The 26,419-nt window shown below is 44.3% G+C and overlaps 1 protein-coding gene across 1 annotated transcript in view; it reads left to right on the plus strand.

Moving 5' to 3' along the window:
* Window positions 1-14,582: 14,582 nt before the first annotated feature.
* Window positions 14,583-26,419, plus strand: part of Sobp (Sine oculis-binding protein) — a 719,331-nt gene continuing 707,494 nt past the window's right edge. Inside the window, exon 1 of the mRNA XM_067144694.2 lies at window positions 14,583-14,787. Coding sequence (XP_067000795.2) covers window positions 14,674-14,787 — 114 coding nt within the window. The 5' untranslated portion in view covers window positions 14,583-14,673. The remainder of the gene's footprint in view (window positions 14,788-26,419) is intronic.

The raw sequence follows: 26,419 nt of genomic DNA on the forward strand, positions 1-26,419 counted from the left end.
CACCAGGCAGAGGATGTGCAAGAGGTATGAACAGACAGCGGTGTAGTACCAGAAGTGGAGTAGGCAGACTAATGAACAGCACCAGTCAGATGTTGTGCAAGAGGTATGAACAGACAGCGGTGTAGTACCAGAAGTGGAGCAGGCAGACTAATGAACAGCACCAGTCATAGGATGTGTAAGAGGTATGAACAGACAGCTATGTATCACCACAAGTTGAGCAGGCAGACTGCTGAACAACACCAGTCATAGGATGTGCAAGAGGTATGTGCAGGCAGCGACGTAGTACCACAAGTGGAGCAGGCAGACTAATGAACAGCACCAGTCAGATGTTGTGCAAGAGGTATGTACAGAGAGCGAAGTAGTACCACATGTGGTGTTGGCAGACTATTATTCTTCCTTTTTTGTGCTTTCTATTGCGATACAGAGACCGTAACATCATTCCCAACTGTGTGTGGAGCACACGTTAAATACACCGAAAGCCAGGATAATATATCAACGCGCTAGAAAGGCTCTTGTGATCGAGAGAGTGCATAACACTCGTAGGGAACTGGATTCAGTCTCCCGAGAGTTGTTTAGTTTACACCTGCTGTTAAGCTACACTCTCTCGCGGGAAACGTGGGTGACTTTCGATCTCATTACTGCTATACAGACTGAACATAAACTCAACCAGGTGTCGTTCGGACAGAAATCAAAGTTCCTCCGTCTAGCTCAGAAACAGGCGGTCTCTCGCACGAACCCCGATGCTAGTATAACTGTCCTCAATCCTTCCAAGAAATTCTTGGACGAGAACCAAACGGCAGTTCTAGCTAGGGGTCTTCATTTCGCTGTCACTCCCTCTAAAATTCCCACTGAAGAGTTAATTACTTTCGTTGAGGCAGCCATCCACAAACTACCTACGGATGAGACTGAGGAGTTAAGACAGAAATGTGTGAGAATCATAAGGTCCGCTGTTTTACCCGCGCCCAATTTAACAACAGGCGAAAGTAAAGCCCCGAAGGAACTTAGAGATGATTCTGAACTGACCATTCTCTCAGCTGATAAGGGTAATGCGACAGTGGTTATGGACACCGACAAGTATAAGAATAAGATCTCAGTTATATTGTCAGAGTATGTTTACAGAGTGAGCTCACGTGACCCCACTACTTTTTTTTGCTATGGGCTTAACGTCGCACCGACACAGATAGGTCTTATGGCGACGATGGGATAGGAAAGGCCCAGGAGTTGGAAGGAAGCGGCCGTGGCCTTAATTAAGGCACAGCCCCAGCATTTGCCTGGTGTGAAAATGGGAAACCACGGAAAACCTTTTTCAGGGCTGCCGATAGTGGGATTCGAACCTACTATCTCCCGGATGCAAGCTCACAGCCGCGCGCCTCTACGCGCACGGCCAACTCGCCCGGTACCCCACTACTCGTGTGTCCAACACCACCGTGAAGCTCTTAAGGCAACCTTCAGTTCCAAAAGAGGAGGCTAAACATCTGTCCCCGGGGTATGCAGTGCCACCTACATTATATGCACTGCCTAAGATCCATAAAAAATATGTTGCCCTCAGACCTATTGTTAGTGCGATATGTTCTCCTACGTATGCTCTGGCTAAATACCTAAGCAAATAGCTTCAGCCACACATAGGACGTACTGAATCATACGCCAGGGACCCTCGGTATTTCGTCAACAAGCTGTCAACCATAACCCTTCAACCTAATGCACTTTTGGTAAGTTTTGATGTGGGTTCCTAGTTCACTAAAGTGCCGAATGACTCGGTCATATCTCTCATTGAACACATGTTCCCTGAGGTCATCACTAAGTTATTTTACCATTGCATGACTTCCAGTTATTTATTGTGGGGTGGGAATTTTTACGAACAGACGGACGGAGTGGCTATGGGAAGTCCACTTTCGCCCATAGAGACTAATTTCTTTATGGAGCATTTTGAGGAGGAGTCTATTGCTTCGGCGCCCGTCAAACCAATGATATGGTGGAGGTATGGTGATGATGCATTTGTGGTCTGGACAGAAGGTCCTGCGAAACTTCATCTATTTCCAAACCACCTAAATCAGCAACATCCTTCAATTAAATTCACTAGGGAAATGAATTCGAACGGATGCCTTCCTTTCTTGGATGTTCTAGTAAGAAAGAAACCGGACGGCTGCTTAGGTCATACAGTCTATCGTAAGCCTAACCACATAATCGCTACCTTCCTGCGGATTAGCACCACCATCCAGCACAAAAACAAGGCATTCTCACGACACTCGCAAAGAGGACGAGACGAATTTGTGAGCCATCAAATATCCAGGTGCAGGTGGACACGCTCACAAAGTCACGTTCAAGAGTAATGGTTACAGCGATTTGCAGATTCATATAGCCCTGCATCCCAGAGAAACGACCACGCAAAGCTCACAGAAGGAAGTGGTGAAGGGAACTGCCTACTTGCCTTACATTCACAACACCATTGCCAAGGTCCTCCGCAAACACAATATAAAAACCGTGTCTGGCGCCGCCACTAAAATTGCTCACAGTCTGAGTAAAACCAAGGACAAATTGTCCCCACTTTTACATCCTGGGGTATACGAAATTCCCTGTTCTTGCGGTAAGGTATACATCAGCCAAACATGCCGTTCCATTGGTACCCGTATCAAAGAACATGAAGGTAATATTCGTCTCAAGCAACCAGACAAATCGGCAATAGCTGAGCACGCGCTATCGTCGGGTCATGATGCCATGTTCCAAGATGGTCGAGCTCTTACCCACACTAGACACTACAGGTCCAGGATTATACGCGAAGCTGTGTAAATACGTAGAAATCCTAACAATTTCAACAGGGACACCGGCTAACAATTAGGTAATACCTGGTTGACAGCCCTTCCCTGTCACTTCACTATTGTTATTTCGTCTCAGTGTTTTCCAAAATTCGTACGTTCCTCATCGCCAGATGTTTCATTCCAGGCTTGAGTCAATGTCATGCACCTGTCAATGTCACACACTTGCCAATACCATATGTTACCCACACATGTTATGTGACTCTCTTAGACTGATTCTATGGTTCGGTCAGCTTCCGCTTGGAACGCTAGCGCTGTACCACGTCCGGGGAGCCATCTGGTGATGAATGAACGTACCATTTCTACTTCTATTACAACGTCTAAATTTCAGGAAGTCATTGTTTAAGAAGCCTTTCTCGTGGACAGTCGAGATTTCCTTCTGATGACGCAGAGCACAGTTCTCTGCGAAACGTAAAGAATTTCAACCTTATTTTCTTGACACAGCATCAGCCCAAAAGCCTATACAGTATCATGTCCATTCCTAAATATCTTACAAAATATCCATGGGAAGTTTAATTTTAATGTCATGAACATTCCCACAAAGTTTCACTACTCTAACTCTTACGATCACCTGCTTTTCGCAGTCAGTCACATTTGATTCGTTAATGAGAAATAGTAATAGTAGTATAATTGGATGGTTCTGCCGCCACCGCCGCCGCAGTGCTCCCAGGCGCCTCCTCCACCGCAGCCAGGGGCCTCTTCCAGTGCTGCCAACTTAACCTTACTAGCGCGAAATTTGAATTGGTAAACAAAGCCACGTGCTTTTTTGACAGCCACGTGCTTCTTGTCAGACAACAACGCATCGCTAATCTCACTGCTGCCATGTTGACGGGCCTAAACCTCAGTGCTACTAACTTAACCTCACTAGCGCGAGATTTGAATCGGTAAACAAATCCACGTGCTTTCTTGACAACCACGTGCTTTTTGACAGCTATCATCGACAACAACGCATCGCTAACTTCAGCGCTACCATCTTGAGGGGCCTAAACCTTAGTGGTGCCAACTTAACCTCACTAGCGCGAGATTTGAATCGGTAAGCAAATCCACATGCTTTTTTGACAGCTGTCATCCGCCATCTTTAATCGACAGAGCACCGTGCTGCACTCTTTAGTTGAAATGTGGTGGCAGGCAATTCCACGTGTCAGCAGCCATCTTTAATCAAGAGAGCACAGTGCTGCACTCTTTAGTTGAAACGTGGTGGCGGCAATTTGAAAAATTCCACGTGCTCTTGTTTGGAAACAATGCCATATGCTTTTTTGGCAGCTACCATCCGCCATCTTTAATCAAGAGAGCACCGTGCTGCACTCTCTAGTTGAAATGTGGTGGCGGCAAATTCGAAGTGCTTTACAAACTCACGTGCTTTTTTGACAGCTGTCATCCACCATCTTAAATCAAGAGAGCATAGTGCTGCACTGTTTAGCTATATACCTTTGAAATGTGGTGGCGGCAATTTGAAAAATTCTACTCGCTCTTGTTTGGAAACAAACACACGTGCTATTTGGACAGCTGTCATCCGGCATCTTTAATCAACAGAGCACCTTGCTGCCTTCTTTAGCTACAAACCTTTAACATGTGGTGGCGGACAATTTGAAAAATTCTTTTTGACAGCAGCCATCTTTAATCAACAGAGCACCGTGCTGCTATCTTTACCGTAGTAGTAGACAATTTCTACGTCTCAGCTGTCATCCGCCATCTTGCATCGCAAACTTCAGTGCCGCACTCTTTAGCTACTACCTTTGAAATATGGTGGTGGATAATTATTTTAAAAAATTCTACAGCAACCATCTCTCGACGCTAATTGCACAAGATGGTTTCTATACATGACTCCTTAAGGGTGCTTACGCAAGATGGCTGCGATACAGAGGTTCTTATGAGACTCCCTTGGGATGCTTGCGCAAGATGGCGGCTATACATGGCTCCTTATGAGACGCCTTAAGGGTGCTTGCGCAAGATGGCGGTTGCTCTTATAAGACGGCTTAAGGGTGCTTCCACAAGATGGCTTGAGACACCCTAAGGACGCTTGCGCAAGATGGTGGACACAAGATGGCGGCTATACACGGCTCCTTATGGAACGCCATAAGGGCGCTTGTACAAGATGACCGCTGCTCTTATGAAGAAAGCTAGCTTAGAGGCTAACGTCCCGTGCTAGTTCGATTCATTAAATTTGGGGCTTAAACCCAAAATGTTAAATATCTCGAAAACGCTGCATCGTAGAGCAAACCGGACAAAATTTTTCTGCCAAACACATTGGCTCGCAGTATCAGGAACATGATAGCATAACAAAAAACATAGTCTAATGATGAGATCAACGGTTCGGTTCCTACTTAGGCCATTTGGCATTTGCTCTGTTTTAGCTTGTATTGAAGCAAGTTTTTGTCACATGATCAGGTCTAGCTATGGTAGAGAGTATAACGTACAATGCTGGTTCGATTCATTAACTTTGGGGCTTAAATGCAAAATGTTAAGTATCTCGAAAACGGTGCATCGTAGAGCAAAACGGACAAATTTTTTCTGCCTAATACGTGGGTTCGCAGTATTAGAAACATGATAGTATAAGAAAAAGTAGTTTAATGATGAGATCAACGGTTCGGTTCCTACTTAGACCCTTTGTCATTGACGGCTATCTAACTCTACATATTGGTGGCTATACATAGCTTCTTATGAGACAGCTTAAGGGTGCTTGCACAAGATGGCTTGAGACGCCCTAGGGATGCTTGCGCAAGATGACGGACACAAAATGGCGGTTATACACAGCTCCTTATGAGACAGCCTAGGGTTGCTCGCACAAGATAGCGGCTACTCTTATGAAGAAAGCTAGCTTAGAGGCTACTGCGCAAGATGGCGTCTGCTGTTATGCATACGGTTGAGAGCAATTTGAAGTTCCACGTGCTCTTGTTTGTAAATTTCCACGTGCTATTTTTTACAGCCCCCATCTTTAATCAACAGAGCATCGTACAGGTATCTTTACAGCACTAAACCTCATACCTTTGAAATGTGGTGGTGGGTAATTTGAAAAATTCTACGTGCCTTTTCTTGATAGCAGCTATCTTTAAACAATAGCGGCTATACATAAGCTGTTAGGACCTCCTCTTATGTCAAAGCATAGCTCTATCGAACAAGTTTAAACCTGCATCACGAAGGCAAGAGTGTGCGACGATAACATTATTATGCATGTTTAGACTTGCAAATCACGAAAGAAGTGATTGAAACATAACAAGACAGGAATCGAACACTGCACTCGATGTCGTTAACTTCATCATGTGGTCGGAACATTGACTGAAGTGTTCAGAACACTAAATAAGTGATCAAGACTAAAATAGAACACTGTACTCGATACAACATGTGTTTAGAACATGTCAGGGGACACCTTTGTTCTAAGAAGAATAGATTACCGCACATTCCTTGTAGGGCTAAAGGGCTAATGGGCAAAAGGGCTAAAGGGCTAATGGGCTAGGGTGCCTCTCCTCTCTTTATCCGGGCTTGAGACCGGCTCTACAACTAGAGGCGGAGTTAACACCCTAAGGAAGGGAGAATGTTGGAAAATAATCTATACGAATATAGCTACTCGATCGACTATATACTACAGAAGGATGACTTAGGTGAGGGTAAGCGCTGGGATTGTAGGAAGGCGTTTAAGCTATTGTACTGTCGAGAGAGAGCTATTACTTAATAATTCCTACACGACGTAATTCACGCTCTATTTCAAAAATATCTGCTTTGTACTGTATATAACCAGCATCGTGATAGGCTCTTAGCAGTTGTAAACGTTTTACGAGTATGTTGGGGTCTTCACTGTATCTTATATCTACATAGGGTAACAGAGGCTTGTTGTGAACTTTGAGTCTATATGCAGATAGTTGATGTGTAGGGACTTGTTTTGATGTAATACGTGCTTCAGCAGTAGCGTTTCTAGGTACAAACTTAACTTGTTTCGATAGCAATGAAGCGTTGAAATTTTCTTCTTCTTTATCTTGCATCTCTTCTTGAGATGTTTTCACTGCGACAGAACATGTAGTAGGCTTAGGAAATGAAGTAAAATCATCAAGCTGTAATGCCAATGAAACGTTAAGATTTCCTTCTTCTTCTACTTTCCCTTTACAACTGTTTTGATCAACATCATTATCCTTATTATCATAATCATGATCTTGCCTCTCTTTATCTTGAAGTTTGTGCTTAGTAACAGAACTTGTAGCAGACCTAGACAACAAGGGAGAATTAAAAATCTCTCGCAGAGGAGTACTTTTTGAAAATAAATCAGTGTTTGCTTGAATACGGTTGAGCTCTTTGTATTTTGTTCTCGATGAAGCTACATTACACGCGGCTTCATGTCGTTGAGCGTTGTATGCGTTCTTGAACTCTCTTCCACAATGTTTGCATTGAAAAATTGTCCTACATGATATCTCATGACGTCTCTTGTGACAGCTTCGGGAAAATGCTTTTCCACACTCTTCGAAAATATACCTAGAAATAGGTTTTTCCATGACGGACTTATATCTCCTGCTAACAGATTCTTCTTTAAATCTACTTGATACTTGTTACTCTCTAGTTCGATGATGCGAACAGCTTAGCGATTAACAGTAAACTAACACAAAAGCGTATAACCAAGGTAGCAACAGTAAGGTTTAAGCCCGTCAAGATAGCAGCAGTGAGGTTAGCGATGTTCTGTTGTTGGATTTTAAATTCCGCGCTACGACATCCATAAGGTGGCAGCCTTGAGGTTTAGCGCCGTAAAAATGGCAACAGTGAGGTTAGCGACGCTCTATTGTCCTTCAAAGTGAGGTTAGGGTCCGTCAAGATGACAGCTGTCAAAAAGCACGTGGCTTTCTTTACCAACAAGTGCACGTGGTCGTGACGTCACGGTCACGTGATCAATTTTAAGCTTTACGTCATTAAGAGCAGCATTAGGATTAGCTACGCTTAAAAATCTTGGGAACAGAGCAGCACTAAGAATAGCTGTGTTTAAAAGCGTGTACGCATTGCTTATTGATTTTGCATGCATCGACTCTCGTACTAAACTTCTCCCGCTAGATTGTGCTGCTATCCTAACATAACATATACGCATAAATTTATAGCATAAAGCGTAGCCATATTTAAAAGCGTGTACGCATCACCTATTGAATTTTTCAAATTGTCCGCCACCACATGTTAAAGTTTTGTAGCTAAAGAGGGCAACACGGTGCTCTGTTGATTAAAGATGCCGGATGACAGCTGTCATAAAAGCACGTGAGTTTGTAAAGCGCTTCGAATTTGCCACCACCACATTTCAACTAGAGAGTGCAGCACGGTGCTCTCTTGATTAAGGATGGCGGATGGTAGCTGTCAAAAAAGCATGTGGCATTGTTTCCAAACAAGAGCACGTGGAATTTTTCAAATTGCCGCCACCACATTTCAACTAAAAGTGTGCAGCACGGTGCTCCCTTAATTAAAGAATGCGGATGGTAGCTGTCAAAAAAGCACGTGGCTTTGTTTCCAAACAAGAGTACGTAGAAGTTTTCAAATTGCCGCCACCACATTTCAAATAAAGAGTGCAGCAATGTGCTCTCTTGATTAAAGATGGCTGCTGTCATGTGGAATTGCCTGCCACCACATTTCAACTAAAGAGTGCAGCACTGTGCTCTGTCGATTAAAGATGGCTGCTATCAAAAAGCATTTTTCAAATTATCCGCCACCACATTTCAACTAAAGAGGGCAGCACGGTGCTCTGTTGATTAAAGATGGCGAATGACAGCTGTCAAAAAAGCATGTGGATTCGTTTACCGATTCAAATCTCGCGCTAGTGAAGTTAAGTTGGCACCACTAAGGTTTAGGCCCGTCAAGATGGTAGCGCTAAAGTTAGCGATGCGTTGTTGTCGATAAAAAAATAATAATCGTATGACCTCAACTACCGTGTGCAGACATTTCGATTTGACGCCATCCGGCTGTCTGCTCATCAATTTCGACGTTCCGTTTTACTCTAGGTCCTCTAGATGGCAGACCGAGTAAACCGGATATCTCTTGGGCGTCTATGGCTGATATTTAATTAATTTTGTCGGGTAAATACCAAATGTATCACCAGAGACCATTTACATGCCGTCATCGTACGACATGGAGTGTCGAATGGACTTTTTTCCGCCCTTCAAAAATCCGACTACCTCTGGGATTCGGAGGCCGACACTCTACCACGGATCCACAGAGGCAGCTATTGTTGTCGATGATAGCTGTCAAAAAGCACGTGGTTGTCAAAAAGCACCTGGGTTTGTTTACCGATTCAAATCTCGCGCTAGTGAGGTTAAGTTGGTAGCACTGAGGTTTAGCCCCGTCAACATGGCAGCAGTGAGGTTAGCGATGCGTTGTTTTCTGTCAAGAAGCACTTGGCTTTGTTTACCAATTCAAATTTCGCGAACACATCCAAAGTTTTGGACAACGGAAGGATGGGAATGTAGCGGCGGTGGCCTTCCCATTTTTCTGGTGTGAAGATGGGAAACCACGGAAAATAATGTTCATGGCTGCCGACGATGGGATTCGAACCCACTATCACACACCTGCACGACCCTAAGCTCACGGCTGACTCGCTCGCCATCTAGGAGAGTAAGATGCTTTGAGGGGATTTTAAAAGCATTCCACCGAGTGAGTTGGCCCCGCGGTCAGGGTTAAGTACCTGTGAGCTTGCCTTCGGAAGATGTGGAACTGAAGGTGGTTTCCCATTTTCGCACAAGCCTGTACGTTCCTTCCATTGCCGGAAACCTTTCATGTGTTAATCTGATGTTAATTGACTGGTAAAAGAAAAACACAGCATTCACCAGAATATTGAAGATGACTAGAACACACATCCAACAAACAATTCCTCTCGGTTCCCTGCTTTTGAAGATTGTTGGCAATTTATTTTCATTTGAGATCTTCGTGTACTTGTTGATAAAACATTTGCCAGAATGATTACGCACTCCTTTATAATTTTTGTCGAATGAACACCACACCCTTCCACACATCAGTGTTACTTTCAAAGCATGCCTTTGTTGGCGAGGTTTAGTTTTAGTGTCTTATGCTATGGGCTAAAATACTTTTTTTTTTTTTACTTTCATTGATCTGTCTCAGCCTCATTCTTTGCTTTGACAATATGAAAGTGACCGAGGTATGAGCGATGCTGGCAATACCATTCCGTATGCAGCCAGTCGCTGCTGTGAATGGTGTGAAAATATCGCTCATAGTGTCGGTCGATGCATGCATTTCAGTGGACTTGCCATACTGATATGCAATAGCAACTTCTGGCTCAGTGAGGAAAGCAACGGGAAACTACCTCACTCCTCATTTCCCTAGTATGCCTCTTCAGTGACACCTAGGCTCTCTATGACAGCTGTTGGTGGTCTTGTGGAGGATCGAACAAGCCTTCGGGCTGAATACCCAACATACTTTCAAAGGCTAACAGAAGACTAAATCAAGATCTTAATTTTTCAGGACGTTCCCCAAAATATATACTCTATCACTCAATTTAATACTACTGTCTTCACAACTACCAAGATGACTTACCTGAGTTTCACATTTTCTCTATCTGTCACACTTAAAGTCGTCTTATCCTTAACATCCTGACATTAACCTCTATTTTTCTGCTAGTAAAGCATAATTTTAAAATAGGTAAAACTTACAGAACCCTCTCCAGTATAAATAACATAATAATCATGGCTGGCGGTGGCGCGAATGGCCTCTACCATTGGTTGAAGATTAGCCCATAATTCAAGACAAGCAGATATTATGACCAACTTAGGCGGTATAAAAAGACCCAAAACGATGAGGCAATGTTACCGTAGTCGGGAGGAAGAATCTCGCTGTCTTGAATTGTGGGAGTGACGTTTCATTGGACACATCTTCAGCCAATGGCAGAGGCCATTCGTGCCACCGCCAGCCATGATTTATAATATGAATAACAAGGAGGAAAGAAAACATTTTTGACTGTTGCAGGGCTGGCCATACAGTAATTTCGAATGTCGTCACTGTAAAAAACAGATCTCGCTGATGTCACTCCTCTATTTCATTGAACAAAAATTGTAGAAATAGAATTTTTATACAGGAGGAGTAATAACGTTTGTAATTGCTATAGGCGAACGATTACGTCTAATCCGGAGAAAAGAAGCGTGTTAATTCTAAAACTTGACGCGGTGACGTGTAGATTGCGGTGATGTCAAGAGGCCTTGGGGGCTTATGCCCCCAGACCTCCTTTGCTCGACCACAACCCAATGGGTTTGCCACTAACCGGACCTAACGAATCGAGACCAATGGTTTTGTCACTAGCTGGGTGAACTGCTGCCGGATAAATTATATAACATTTTGAAATGTCCAGGGATTGCCATAATGCTAGTACTGTGAAGGGAAATTGAAAAAAGTTGAAAATTAATTTTTAGAAAAGTAAATGAATATTGTACCTTGGAAAAGGGGGCGTGATGATTGTCAAATTTGACTCCTATAAAGCATAGATTGCGCTGATGTCAGTCTTATAATTGATACGAGCAAAATTAAGGATATAATATTAACAAATTTTTACAGGAGGAATGAAAACATACATAGGAAGAGCAGCTTGTTCCCTGCACATTTCTCACAATTGCTTTCCGTAGTTATCAGGTCGTGGCTAACGTAAAACGACAACAAATCTTCAAACTTAATCTTGAAATAATTAAAATCAGTAAAATAATAATAATAATAATAATAATAATAATAATAATAATAATAATAATAATAATAATAATGATAATCGTATGGCCTCAGCTACCGTCTTCAGACATTTCAATTTGACGCCATCTGATTGTCTGCTCGTCAATTTCGACGTTTCGCCTTACTCTAGGCCCACTAGATGACGGAGCAGACCATCTATGGCTGAGACTGAATTAATTTTGTCGGGTAAACACCAAATGTGTCTCCTGAGATTTTTTACGTGCCGACATCTTACGACATGTGGTGTCGAATGGACTTTATTCCGGCCTTCAAAAATCCGACTACCTCTGCCGGCTTTGAACGTGCTATCTTGGGATCCGGATGCCGGAACTCTACCACTGATCCACAGAGGAAGTTTTGACATAGCAACCTCCGCACCGAACAGTACCCATGTGTAGCAATAGCTTGTCTATTACCATACGTTTTTATAAACTAATAATTTGTAAACTATGAGGTCCACAACCTCACCATGTGCTACTATTATTCATTTCCATCTGCATCATTTGTTTTCTCATTCCCTTGTTTCTTAGGTTAACGCAGTTTTTAGTATCAATTATTATTTCAAATTAACACCTGTTTCACTGAATTTTGTCGCAATAAGTTGTTTTTTGCTCTGCATATTGTTGTAAATATTGTATATTTGTGCTATTTTGTTTCCGTCTAGGCTCTCTTTTGTTTGTTTTTTCATTTGCGCTTTCATTATGTTTTTTAGCATTTTTCAACTCATATTATGTAAATTATTCCAACCCCCCTAATTTTTTCACTGAAGATGGCTCAAACGAGCCGAAACATGTCTGAACTTGTTTACTCCGTCTAATGACGGAATATATGATGTATTGAATAGGATACTTTCATTTTTCGCCATTGTAAAGTGAAAACCGTCAATACGGAATGATTCTAATATCTTGTAATATTACCATACCAATGAAGTATTTATTTATTACCGTAGCAACTAACCAGGAGTAAATTAAACAGCGCGACCAAAGTAAGCTAAGTTGAGTTGGTACCAGAAACTAATTACGTCACATCAGTTGGTACTTATGTCCCCAGTGACAAATGAACATTAAACAGCGGTTCGTGCGCTGGTGAGGGTTATGTTAAGTAAGTCTTGAGAACACCATCACGTTAAACGGCCTCACATTTTGTCGTAAAAGACTGAAAATCATCTTCTTCACAACAACTTTTAAACGCTTCCTCAATGGCAGTTGCTGTTCACTTTCTTTCTCGAGGTAAAGCTGATTGTAGGTGTCAGATGACAGTTTAAATAAGGATGCGAATAGGATCACTATTCTCAACGGGAAATATACCTTTGTGGACTGTACTGGAGGTATGCCTTCTCCGTGGATTTGATCTGTGCGCCATCTGTGATGTAAACCCTGAACTGTGGATCTGAAGAAGTTTGGACCTTTAATCTTCAGATGTCTCTACTATCGACTTATGGGCCCCCTCTGGCGGGAGGACGGACAATTCATACTTTAAGGGAATTTAATAGCGCCTACTTTGGTAAACCTTATGCGTTTGCAAATTGTTCTTTTGTGTGCTGAAGGTGTCAGCAGTAGGCTACATGGCTTCCTTCTTCCTGAAGTTGTCAACCAATCAGAAATGTTTGTAAATATGTTTGTAGGCAATTGAATTTGGGGGTGTATACAGGTATTCTGTCCTAGAGAGTTCTGGAACTTTCCCTTCTACTGTATAAGCTTTGTCTTCTTCATCGTTCGAGTTTAGAGTGCATACGGTGTAAGTGGAGTCGTAAGGCCCACCAACTCAAAGTAATGCTAGACATTGCTCCAGAAAGCTAACTTTCAAAATTCATCACCTTTTAAACGTGCATTCTCAGGAAAATCTAAGGACTCTATTCAAATCCTGGCTGGGAAATATGTAAACAGTGTTCACCCTCTCAACTTGCTATGGCTGTGATTATGATTTTCTAAAACTCTAAACCATGTTTTGGAACTTACTATTTTCGCCCTCTGTAACCTCGGGCCATGTAGTGCAAGTGTTTCACCTCCTCTTTGTTTTGTACACTAGGGCACTTCAAGACTGTCGTCCAGTAAACACTGTTCTCTAAGCTGAGCAATCGTAGTCCACTACACTCTCTAAAGTCAACATTACCATTTTATGAACTCACTTGATAACAAGCAAACAGACCAAACAATAAATAAATAAATAAATAAATAAATAAATAAATAAATAAATAAATAAATAAATAAATAAATAAATAAATAAATAAATAAATAAATTTTAGGTATTAAAGAACTTTCGAAATTATAACTCTCATGAATCATTTCAGGAGGTGAACGCAGCTGTATTCTGTAAGAAGGAAGTCAGCTCCCAGACGAAACTATATTTTTCATACCAACTTCACTTTACGGGAGCGAAAGCTGGGTGGACTCAGGATATCTTATTCATAACGTAGAAGTAACAGACATGAAAGTAGCAACAATGATTGCTTGTACAAACAGGTGGGAACAATGGCAGGAGGGTATTCGGAATGAGGAGATAGAGGCTAATTTAGGAATGAACTCGACAGATGAAGCTGTACGCATAAACCGGCTTCGGTGGTGGGGACGTGTGAGACGAATGGAGGAGGATAGGTTACCTCGGAGAATACGGACTCTGTTATGGAGGGAAGAGAAGTAGAGGGAGACCAAGACGACGATGGTTAGACTCAGTTTCTAACGATTTAAATATAAGAGGTATAGAATTAAATGATGCCACAACACTAGTTGCATATAGAGGATTGTGGCGACGTTTAGTAAATTCACAGAGGCTTGCAGACTGAACGCCGAAAGGCATAACAGTCTATAATGATAATGCACGTATGGATGTTTGCTTTACGTCGCACAGATACAGATAGGTCTTCTGGGAAGTGCTTGGAGTGGGAAGGAAGCGGCCTTGGCCTTAATTAAGGTATAGCCCCAGCACTTGCCTGGTGTAAAATGGGAAACCGCGAAAAACCAGGGCTGCCGACAGTGGGGTTCGAAGCCACTGTCACTGCTGCACGCCCCTGACGGCAGAACTGAACAATTATTTCCATTTTGCATAGACCCGCCGGCTACGCAACAGCCGCGGCACAAGCTCGCAGCTCGCTGCTCAGCTGTTCGTAGAGAGCGAGCCAGTCGGAGTGCAGCCTGCGTGCTGGACGGTTCACTTGTGTAGCGTTATGAGAACGTGTTGACGTATGCGTGTGGTAATGGGCAGTCGCTCCTCTCCCCCGACGGTGGCAGCGTCCTCGGCAGAAGCCCCCCGCCTGCTGAGCACTATCAAGAAAGAATCTCCTGACGACGAGATTAAGGTAAGTGTTACACCAGAATTGAATTGTCAATAAGTTCTGTTATTGCCATTTCACGAACATCTCCCTCGACATATTAAAAATACTCTTGCCAAACATTCCAATCTGTTGACGACCGTGATTCCTCCGCATGGATTCACTCTAATGCCAGTTGTGTGGACCTCGTGGAAATGATCAATTTCTTTCATGACACATTAAATCGTAAACTTGCTCGATGTGATAATGTCCACTGTTAAGTTTTATATCTGTTATTGTACTGCTCACCACGCTGTACCTTCTCCTGTTTGTGGGACGTTAAACAGTTCTGAGACTTAACGTCCCCATGCGACGGGCGAAACGTATGGAGGCTGCTGGTGTCAGTGACTTAGCTTTACGGGAGTGAAAGCTGCGTCGAGTCATGAAGGTAGCAAGAACAATGTGAGGCGAATGGAGGAGGTGCGGAACTCACCAACTAACGCACGTGTTACTGTTGTGGCTCACACGGTTGACCCCAGCTTGCCAGGTCCGGTCGTATTTAAAGATGTTCAAATACGCCAGCCTCGAGTTGTTAGATTTACTGATACTGCTGGACTAAATTCCGGCACCTTGGCGTTTCAGAAAACCGTTAAAAGTAGTTAGTAGGAAGTAATAATAATTTCGTGTGGCTATTTCTAGCCGGGTGCAGCCCTTGTAAGGCAGACCCTCCGATGAGGGTGAGCGGCATGTTATTGTGGTGGAGGGTAGTGTTATGTGTGGTCTGTGGGTTGCAGCACAAACACCCAACCCCCGAGGCCCGAGCTCGATAGCTTAAGTGCGGCCAGTATCCAGTATTCGGGAGATAGTGGCTTCGAACCTCACTGTCGGCAGCCCTGAAGATGGTTTTCCGTGATTTCCCATTTTCACACCAGGCAAATGCTGGGGCTGTACCTTAATTAAAGCCACGGCCGCTTCCTTCTCAGTTCTAACGTCGCCATAAGACCTATCTGTGTCGGTGCGACGTAAAGACGAGGCCATTGGCATAAACCAATGAAGATTAAAATCCCCCACCCGGCCGGGAATGGAACCCGGGACCCTCTGAACCGAAGGCCAGTACGCTGACCATTCAGCCAACGAGTCGGACAGTGGGACGTAGAAACAATGACATAATTATTTTAAAAGTCTATGTTCTCTTGTGACGTCACAAACAGAGTAAGAAATGGAAGAAAGCAATAAAGTGTTGTGACCTAGAAACCTGGCTACTCCGTAGTGTCTCAGAATAGCTGCACCCTTCTCTACAGCGCCTCATGTCGGAACAAGAAACTTGCCTTTGTTTACAAACACAAGAAACATCTCACGTACGACGACGATTATGATGTTATTTGAAGGGGCCAAACATCTGGGTATTCGACCCCGATCTGTTATTAATTGGTTATTTTTTCACAATTGGCGTTGTAATCTTCTTCTTCTTAATCTGATTAACCTCCAGGGTTGGTTTTTCCCTCTGATTCCGCGAAGAATCCCACCTCTACCGTCTTAAGGGTAGTGTCCTCGAGCGTGCGATTTTTCTTCGGGGATACAGCTGGGGAGCAGGACCAATACCTTGCCCAGGGTGCCTCACCTGCTTTCCTGATCAGGCAGGGGCCTTGTGAGGGAATGGGAAGACTGGAAGAGATAGGAGAAGGAAGAGGGAAGGGAGCGCCCGTGGCCTTAAGCATTTGCCTGGAGGAGAAGTGAGGAAATCCACTTCGAGGATGACTGACGAGAGAATTGAACACCCTCTACTCAGTTGACCTCCCGAGGTTGAGTGGACCCCGTTCCAGCTCTCGTACCACTTTTCAAATTTCGTGGCAGAGCCGGGAATCGAACCTGGGCCTCCGAGGTTGGCAAGCTAATCACACCACAGAGGCGGACTTGGCGTTGTAATACTATTTATAAAGCATCAACTACTTGAGGTTTGCATTGTAGTTTGGTAATTTTATTTCATACGTGTTTTCAACAAATGTCAGCTAATGGCAGAAATTTCACTTACCGTACGTAAATTTCAACTTACGCCAAGAGCCGTGGGAAAATCTACTCACATAATTTGAGGAGTGTCAGTACTTAGTAGGCCTACCTACTAGCGGGAGTATCACGTTCATCGTCCGGAACCATAGCTGCGTGCTCGCTATTGGTCTCTGGGGTCCCGGCACGGTGGGGAATTTTAACCATCGCTGGCACGGAGGCTGGGTGTATTTGTCGTCTTCATCACCATTCCACCTCATTATGACGCGCAGGTTGCCTACGGGAGTCAAATCAAAAGACCTGCACCTGGCGAGCCGAACATGTATTCGGGCACTCCCAGCACTAAAAGCCATACGCCATTTCATTTCATTTCATCACGTTCGCCCTCTGAACAGTTTGTACTATGTACTGAGACGTCGAGAACTTGACAAAGACTACTCGCAAACACCAACACTGCATGTCCACCACAACATACAGTGTGTCTTATGGTTGGCGCTCATCTGGAATAACCGGTAAAAGATGTTTCCTAACAACCCTGCAGACTATGTCTTAGGTACCAGATCTGTCGCCCGAAGTTACTTACCAACCGTGCAGACTATGTCTTAGGTACCAGATGAGTCACGCAAAGTTACTTAACAACCGTGCAGACTACGTCTTAGGTACGAGATGTGTCCCGCGAAGTTACCTAACATCCGTGCAGGCTATGTGTCATGCGATGTTACGTAACACCCGTGTAGGCTATGTCTTACGTACGAGATGTATCATGCGATGTTACGTAACAAACGTGCAGGCTACATCTTAGGCACGAGATGTGTCACGCGATGTTACCTAACATCCGTGCAGGCTATATCTTACGTACGAGATGTGTCACGCGATGTTACCTAACATCCGTGCAGGCTATGTCTTACGTACGAGATGTGTCACGCGATGTTACCTAACATCCGTGCAGGCTATGTCTTACGTACGAGATGTGTCACGCGATGTTACCTAACATCCGTGCAGGCTATATCTTAGGCACGAGATGTGTCATGCGATGTTACGTAACAAACGTGCAGGCTATATCTTAGGCACGAGATGTGTCATGCGATGTTACCTAACATCCGTGCAGGCTATATCTTAGGCACGAGATGTGTCACGCGATGTTACCTAACATCCGTGCAGGCTATATCTTAGGCACGAGATGTGTCACGCGATGTTACCTAACATCCGTGCAGGCTATATCTTAGGCACGAGATGTGTTACGCGATGTTGCCTAACATCCGTGCAGGCTATATCTTAGGCACGAGATGTGTCACGCGATGTTACCTAACATCCGTGCAGGCTATATCTTAGGCACGAGATGTGTCACGCGATGTTACCTAACATCCGTGCAGGCTATATCTTAGGCACGAGATGTGTCACGCGATGTTACCTAGTAACCGTGCAGGCTATGTCTTAGGTACCAGATGAGTCACGCCAAGTTACTTAACAACCGTGCAGGCTATATCTTGCGTACGAAATGTATCACGCGATGTTACCTAACATCCGTGCAGGCTATGTCTTAGGCACGAGATGTGTCATGCGATGTTACCTAACATCCGTGCAGGCTATATCTTAGGCACGAGATGTGTCACGCGATGTTACCTAACATCCGTGCAGGCTATATCTTAGGCACGAGATGTGTCACGCGATGTTACGTAGTAACCGTGCAGGCTATGTCTTAGGTACCAGATGAGTCACGCCAAGTTACTTAACAACCGTGCAGGCTATATCTTGCGTACGAGATGTGTCACGCGATGTTACCTAACATCTGTGCAGGCTATGTCTTACGTACGAGATATGTCATGCGATGTTACCTAACATCCGTGCAGGCTATATCTTAGGCACGAGATGTGTCACGCGATGTTACCTAACATCCGTGCAGGCTATATCTTAGGCACGAGATGTGTCACGCGATGTTACCTAGTAACCGTGCAGGCTATGTCTTAGGTACCAGATGAGTCACGCCAAGTTACTTAACAACCGTGCAGGCTATATCTTGCGTACGAAATGTATCACGCGATGTTACCTAACATCCGTGCAGGCTATGTCTTACGTACGAGATGTGTCATGCGATGTTACCTAACATCCGTGCAGGCTATATCTTAGGCACGAGATGTGTCACGCGATGTTACCTAACATCCGTGCAGGCTATGTCTTACGTACGAGATGTGTCACGCGATGTTACCTAACATCCGTGCAGGCTATGTCTTACGTACGAGATGTGTCATGCGATGTTACCTAACATCCGTGCAGGCTATATCTTGCGTACGAGATGTGTCACGCGATGTTACCTAACATCCGTGCAGGCTATGTCTTACGTACGAGATGTGTCACGCGATGTTACCTAACATCCGTGCAGGCTATGTCTTACGTACGAGATGTGTCACGCGATGTTACTTAGTAACCGTGCAGGCTATGTCTTAGGTACGAGATGTGTCACGCGATGTTACCTAGTAACCGTGCAGGCTATGTCTTAGGTACGAGATGTGTCACGCGATGTTACCTAACATCCGTGCAGGCTATGTCTTAGGTACGAGATGTGTCACGCGATGTTACCTAGTAACCGTGCAGGCTATGTCTTAGGCACGAGATGTGTCACGCGATGTTACCTAGTAACCGTGCAGGCTATGTCTTAGGTACGAGATGTGTCACGCGATGTTACCTAGTAACCGTGCAGGCTATGTCTTAGGTACGAGATGTGTCACGCGATGTTACCTAGTAACCGTGCAGGCTATGTCTTAGGTACGAGATGTGTCACGCGATGTTACCTAACATCCGTGCAGGCTATGTCTTAGGTACGAGATGTGTCACGCGATGTTACCTAGTAACCGTGCAGGCTATGTCTTAGGTACGAGATGTGTCACGCGATGTTACCTAACATCCGTGCAGGCTATGTCTTACGTACGAGATGTGTCACGCGATGTTACCTAACATCCGTGCAGGCTATGTCTTACGTACGAGATGTGTCATGCGATGTTACCTAACATCCGTGCAGGCTATATCTTAGGCACGAGATGTGTCACGCGATGTTACCTAGTAACCGTGCAGGCTATGTCTTAGGTACGAGATGTGTCACGCGATGTTACCTAGTAACCGTGCAGGCTATGTCTTAGGCACGAGATGTGTCACGCGATGTTACCTAACATCCGTGCAGGCTATGTCTTAGGTACGAGATGTGTCACGCGATGTTACCTAACATCCGTGCAGGCTATGTCTTACGTACGGGATGTGTCACGCGATGTTACTTAGTAACCGTGCAGGCTATGTCTTAGGTACGAGATGTGTCACGCGATGTTACCTAGTAACCGTGCAGGCTATGTCTTAGGCACGAGATGTGTCACGCGATGTTACCTAACATCCGTGCAGGCTATGTCTTAGGTACGAGATGTGTCACGCGATGTTACCTAGTAACCGTGCAGGCAATGTCTTAGGCACGAGATGTGTCACGCGATGTTACCTAACATCCGTGCAGGCTATGTCTTAGGTACGAGATGTGTCACGCGATGTTACCTAGTAACCGTGCAGGCTATGTCTTAGGTACGAGATGTGTCACGCGATGTTACCTAGTAACCGTGCAGGCTATGTCTTACGTACGAGATGTGTCACGCGATGTTACCTAGTAACCGTGCAGGCTATGTCTTACGTACGAGATGTGTCATGCGATGTTACCTAACATCCGTGCAGGCTATATCTTAGGCACGAGATGTGTCACGCGATGTTACCTAGTAACCGTGCAGGCTATGTCTTAGGTACGAGATGTGTCACGCGATGTTACCTAGTAACCGTGCAGGCTATGTCTTAGGCACGAGATGTGTCACGCGATGTTACCTAACATCCGTGCAGGCTATGTCTTAGGTACGAGATGTGTCACGCGATGTTACCTAGTAACCGTGCAGGCAATGTCTTAGGCACGAGATGTGTCACGCGATGTTACCTAACATCCGTGCAGGCTATGTCTTAGGTACGAGATGTGTCATGCGATGTTACCTAACATCCGTGCAGGCTATGTCTTAGGTACGAGATGTGTCACGCGATGTTACCTAGTAACCGTGCAGGCTATGTCATAGGTACGAGATGTGTCACGCGATGTTACTTAGTAACCGTGCAGGCTATGTCTTAGGTACGAGATGTGTCACGCGATGTTACCTAGTAACCGTGCAGGCTATGTTATAGGTACGAGATGTGTCACGCGATGTTACCTAGTAACCGTGCAGGCTATGTCTTACGTACGAGATGTGTCACGCGATGTTACCTAGTAACCGTGCAGGCTATATCTTACGTACGAGATGTGTCACGCGATGTTACCTAGTAACCGTGCAGGCTATGTCTTACGTACGAGATGTGTCACGCGATGTTACTTAGTAAACGTGCAGGTTATGTCATAGGTACGAGATGTGTCACGCGATGTTACTTAGTAACCGTGCAGGCTATGTCTTACGTACGAGATGTGTCACGCGATGTTACCTAGTAACCGTGCAGGCTATGTCTTACGTACGAGATGTGTCACGCGATGTTACTTAGTAAACGTGCAGGCTATGTCATAGGTACGAGATGTGTCACGCGATGTTACTTAGTAACCGTGCAGGCTATGTCTTACGTACGACATGTGTCACGCGATGTTACCTAGTAACCGTGCAGGCTATGTCATAGGTACGAGATGTGTCACGCGATGTTACTGAGTAAACGTGCAGGCTATGTCTTATGACAAGCGCTCGTCTGAAAAACCGGTACGAGATGCCACGCGATGTAACCGGTGATGGATGGCCATGGCCGGGAGACAAGACACGAATGTTAACCGTGCGTTCCATAAGAGCACAAGTCCATCTGAATATATTTTGAGAAAATCAATAAAATCATAATAAGTCTTACAAAATTCAAATTAGAATTAATAGTTTTTTGCATAGTTATACTTTGTGTAAGTGTGAATTTTATCAAGTATTTAAGTACTAACTATTAAATATACGTTTTTGTAAGAAATTAATGAGAATGCTGGGGTTGTTTTGCTATGGAACTCGTTGGAGATTGGAGATAGTATAATTGCAATTTGAGAGAGTTCTATACACTCATTAAAACCAGAAAGAACACTGCAAGAATTTAGCATAAATACAGTATTCTAAAGCTAGAGTTGCCCGCCACAATAGTTACGGGAATGTGACGTGCTGAAATGCCATGTTCATTCCTTTACCACTTTTCTTCAACAAGTCATAGAATTTCTGAGGTATCTTTTACTGGAATGTTAATTCAGTTTTTAACTTTTCTCGTACTGTTGCTACATTCTCACACTGAATATGTACTTTAACTTTTTCACATGTATCACAAATATTCGCTCGAGGTCGTCCGAAAGGGTAATGGAAATATTCCTTGTAATATCGTAAAAACACTCATATTTAACTTCTGGTTTCACAACAATGTTTTGTTTTAGAGCTAAATAGGAGTCTGGTTCATGACGTTCTAACAATGTGCAATGGAAAATGCATGTGCACTTTTAGCTCATCTCTTCACGGCGACCTCCTAGTCTACAATGTCGCACCCTTGTTTTAATAATACCATGCAGCGTCAAGAAAACTTCTTGTTAATGAGTACCATATTTAATCTGAGATAACACACAAAATATATATTAAGCGAAATTAATGTTTAAAAAGCTGTAGACTAGAATGTATAAATAATAAATCAATACTTAACTCGGTAAAAAGTACAGCGGAATGTGGCTTTGATGCAGTTTCCAATCTTTTCCTGCACCCTTGAAGAAGGGCTACAGATATCAGTCCAGCTAGATAAGGACTCCTCTACGCTTTTGTGGATATCTCATTGAAATTCTTCAGGATTTCGCTTTTGAATGAATCCGAAAACTAAGCCATACATATCCTTCTGCATCTGAAATGTAGTCAATTCAATTTATTTTCATAAATGTTAGGATAACTCCTTCCCAACGGTATTCAATGTAGGTTCTCGACACGTAAGCTTTCGTTTCCGTGCATTATTCGTCCATTCGTCTGGTTTAAATTACTTTCTTTTTTTTTTTTTGCTACGGGCTTTACGTCGCACCGACACAGATAGGTCTTACAGCGACGATGGGATAGGAAAGGCCTAGGAGTTGGAAGGAAGCGGCCGTGGCCTTAATTAAGCTACATCCCCAGCATTTGCCTGGTGTGAAAATGGGGAAACCACGGAAAAAATTACTTTCTAGGCATAGGCCTGTCATCACCCATATCTCAGATATTCATAACAGACTGGGAACTATCAAACTCCGATAATATATCACCAGTATCAAGCGCGCCAAAATTACAGAAGTGTGTGCGCGCTCGCTGGAACTTTTGAACGTCAGACGGTAGAGCTCCGTTAGACGATACATATAGAATTGGACCTGTGCTCTTATGGAACGCACGGCTCCATGGCGTGCAGATCCACGGATCCCAGGTTCGATTTCCGGCCGGATAGGGGATTTTAAAACTCCACGCGTATAAGTACATTGACTCGGGAGCCGGGTTTGTTTGCCGTTTTTCTCATTAGAATTCTTCATAGGCACGTACGTGGCCTATACGGCTTCAGCTGCCAAATGCATGATATGAACATCTCGCTCCGAGCCGTGACCCGACCGAGAATCTCCCTGGATCAAACTAACCAGTTAGCCTCGGACTGAACAGACTCAAGAAGGACGTCAGAGGTGGTAGTGATTATTGTATTAAGGGGAAGTACAACTGGATAACCATTCTCTATTAATATTAATGGTGGTGGTGATTCTTGTTTTAAGAGGCAGTACAACTGGATAACCATCCTTTATTAACAATAATGGTGGTAATGATTGTTGTTTTAAGAGGCAGTACAACTGGACAACCATCCTCAATTAACAATAATGGTGGTAGTGATTGTTGTTTTAAGAGGCAGTACAACTGGACAACCATCCTCAATTAACAATAATGGTGGTAGTGATTGTTGTTTTAAGAGGCAGTACAACTGGACAACCATCCTCTATTAATACTAATGGTGCTAGTGATTGTTGTTTTAAGAGGCAGTACAACTGGACAACCATCCTCAATTAACAATAATGGTGGTAGTGATTGTTGTTTTAAGAGGCAGTACAACTGGACGACCATCCTCTATTAACAATAATGGTGGTAGTGATTGTTGTTTTACGAGGCAGTACAACTGGACGACCATCCTCTATTAACAATAATGGTGGTAGTGATTGTTGTTCTAAGAGGCAGTACAACTGGACGACCATCCTCTGTTACCCCCTGCGGGTGGGGGACGCACATGTAGAATACACCCACGGTATTCCCTGCCTGTCGCAAGAGGCGACTAAAAGGGGCGACCTTGGCGTGGACACGGATTGCGGTTTGGTACAATGTGTTGGACCTCCTGTGGATGGGAGGGGTTGAACACATTCACAGGTAATCACTGCCTGTCGTAGAAGGCGACAAAAGGGTCATGTGGCTATGTATTTTTATTGTTTTTTGAGGGTTACTTGTAGACCGATTCCAAATTTTTGATGTGCGTGCTGCTCGGAAATGGGCCTCTTACGTGTGCGGTTACGTCCGAAAGTCCGCATTTGTGACCACCCAGGGATCTTGCCGGTGGGAACGTCATGTACCCTTGCAGTAGTATCCGCCTGACAACGCAGGTCCCCGCACAGCCGAATGCCAGAAGGACCTATTATTAATAATTGTTTTTACGCTGTGGGGTACATGCTATATGACTGGAGGAAGGGAGTCTTACTGCTCATTGCCTCAGACATCCAGTATTAGGCATCATCCAACATCGGACCCCGGGCAGTACCGGCTATGACGAACTGGGTAATGCGTCAGCTCATTAGTGAGTACGCGGCGAGTATAGTCTGTATTCAGGAGACAAACTTCAGGCCAGGTCATCATACGGTATTGAGAAATTTCAGACTATACTCGACAGAACGATATTAAGCTCACCGGGCGTCCGGTGGCGTGGGTATTTTTGTTCGTTCTGATACTTTTAGCGATGAGTTTCCTCTAAGAACCCCACTGGAAGCGGTTGCGGTGCGGATACCGCTGCCTGTCATAGTAGCAACAGTGTGTACCGTGTATTTTCCACCAGGCCAGCCTCTTAACATAAATGATGGCACTGGCCTTATAGATCAGCTTCCACCGCCCTTCCTCTTATTGGATGATTTTAACGCCCATCACCACATATGTGGTTCTAATACGCCTTGCCTTAGGAAAGGGAGTTGGAAACATTAGTAACAGAGCTGGATGTATGTATTTTGAACACAGGTGAACCAAATCATAGACTTAAGTCTATGCAGCCGAACGTTGGTTCCGCTGTTTCGGTGGAATACAAACGATGATCTCTGTGACAGTGACCATTTTCCCATTAATCTTACTTTGTTGGAACAAAATTTCGTCGAGGCTCCTCATCGATGGATTTTTAAACATGCTGATTAGCCAAAATTCACACCACTCGCTGTCTATAACGACGAGACCCTGCGGACTGTAGACGGCGATATAACTTACATAACACAAGTTATCCTTGCTGCTGCTGCTGAGGTGTCCATTCCTTCCTCCTCAGGGACTCCTCGCTGGAAACTCGTTCCTTGGTGGAGTTCTTATTCGCCAAAGTAAGAAAGCTTCGTGGGACGTCTATGACGTCACATACTCCATCGTCTTAAGCGTGGACTAAACTTCGACGTATTTCGGGTATCCAAGGATCGTTATCTGTATCGGGAATTTCCATTGCAGGCAGCATCGTCACTGAACCACTCTCGATTGCTAACCATCTAGCTAGCTATTTCGCGGATGTGTCTGGCTCCGGGAATTACCATCGTCACACCCTCGCTCTGAAGGCAGAACGTCGTCTCCATAATATTGCCACTCAAGCTTCACAGGACTATAATGTGCCCTTTACGGAGTGGGAACTCCGCAGCGCCTTGGCGCTTTGCAAGGACACGTCTCCTGGGCCAGACAACGTCGTTAAACAGATGTTAACACCTTAGTTTGGATAGTCTATTATATCACCTTCGAGTGTTCAACCGAATATGGATAGAGGGTAATTTTCCGTCTCTGTGGCGAGAGGGCATAGTCATTCCCGTCCTCAAGCCTGACCGAAATCCTAAGTATGCAGGAAGCTACAGACCTACTTGTCTTACTAACTGTTTATGTAAGCTATTTGAAAGGGTGGTAAATCGCCGACTGGTGTGGTGTCTGGAGAAATGAGTTTTGTCCGACTAACAATGTGGTTTTCGAGCAGCTCGCTCGACTACTGACCACTTGGTACGCCTGGAGATTTCTATCCAGGAAGCGTTTCTCCGCAAACAGCATTTGGTGGCTGTTTTCTTCGACTTAGAAAAGGCCAATGACACCACATGGCGATATGGTAGTCTTTCAGTCCTGCACCAATTGAGATTCCGAGGTAACTTGCCGGTATTTATTGCGAACTTTTTGTCCCTCCGTCTATACCGTGTCCGAGTTGAGAGGGCATATTCGCAATACCACGGTCAAGAAAATGGAGTCCCACGGGGATCGGTTCTAAGTGTCACTCTGTTTGCGATTGCCATAAACGGTATTGTCGCTGCTGCTGGTTCTGCAGTAATACCGTCGCTATATGTGGACGATTTTGCTCTGCACTATAGCTCGCGTAACATTGCAATTACAGCAAGCCTAGAACAAGTCTTTCCGTTTTCCACCGC

Source organism: Anabrus simplex, chromosome 3 (assembly GCF_040414725.1).
Source record: "Anabrus simplex isolate iqAnaSimp1 chromosome 3, ASM4041472v1, whole genome shotgun sequence".
Lineage (NCBI taxonomy): Eukaryota > Metazoa > Arthropoda > Insecta > Orthoptera > Tettigoniidae > Anabrus > Anabrus simplex.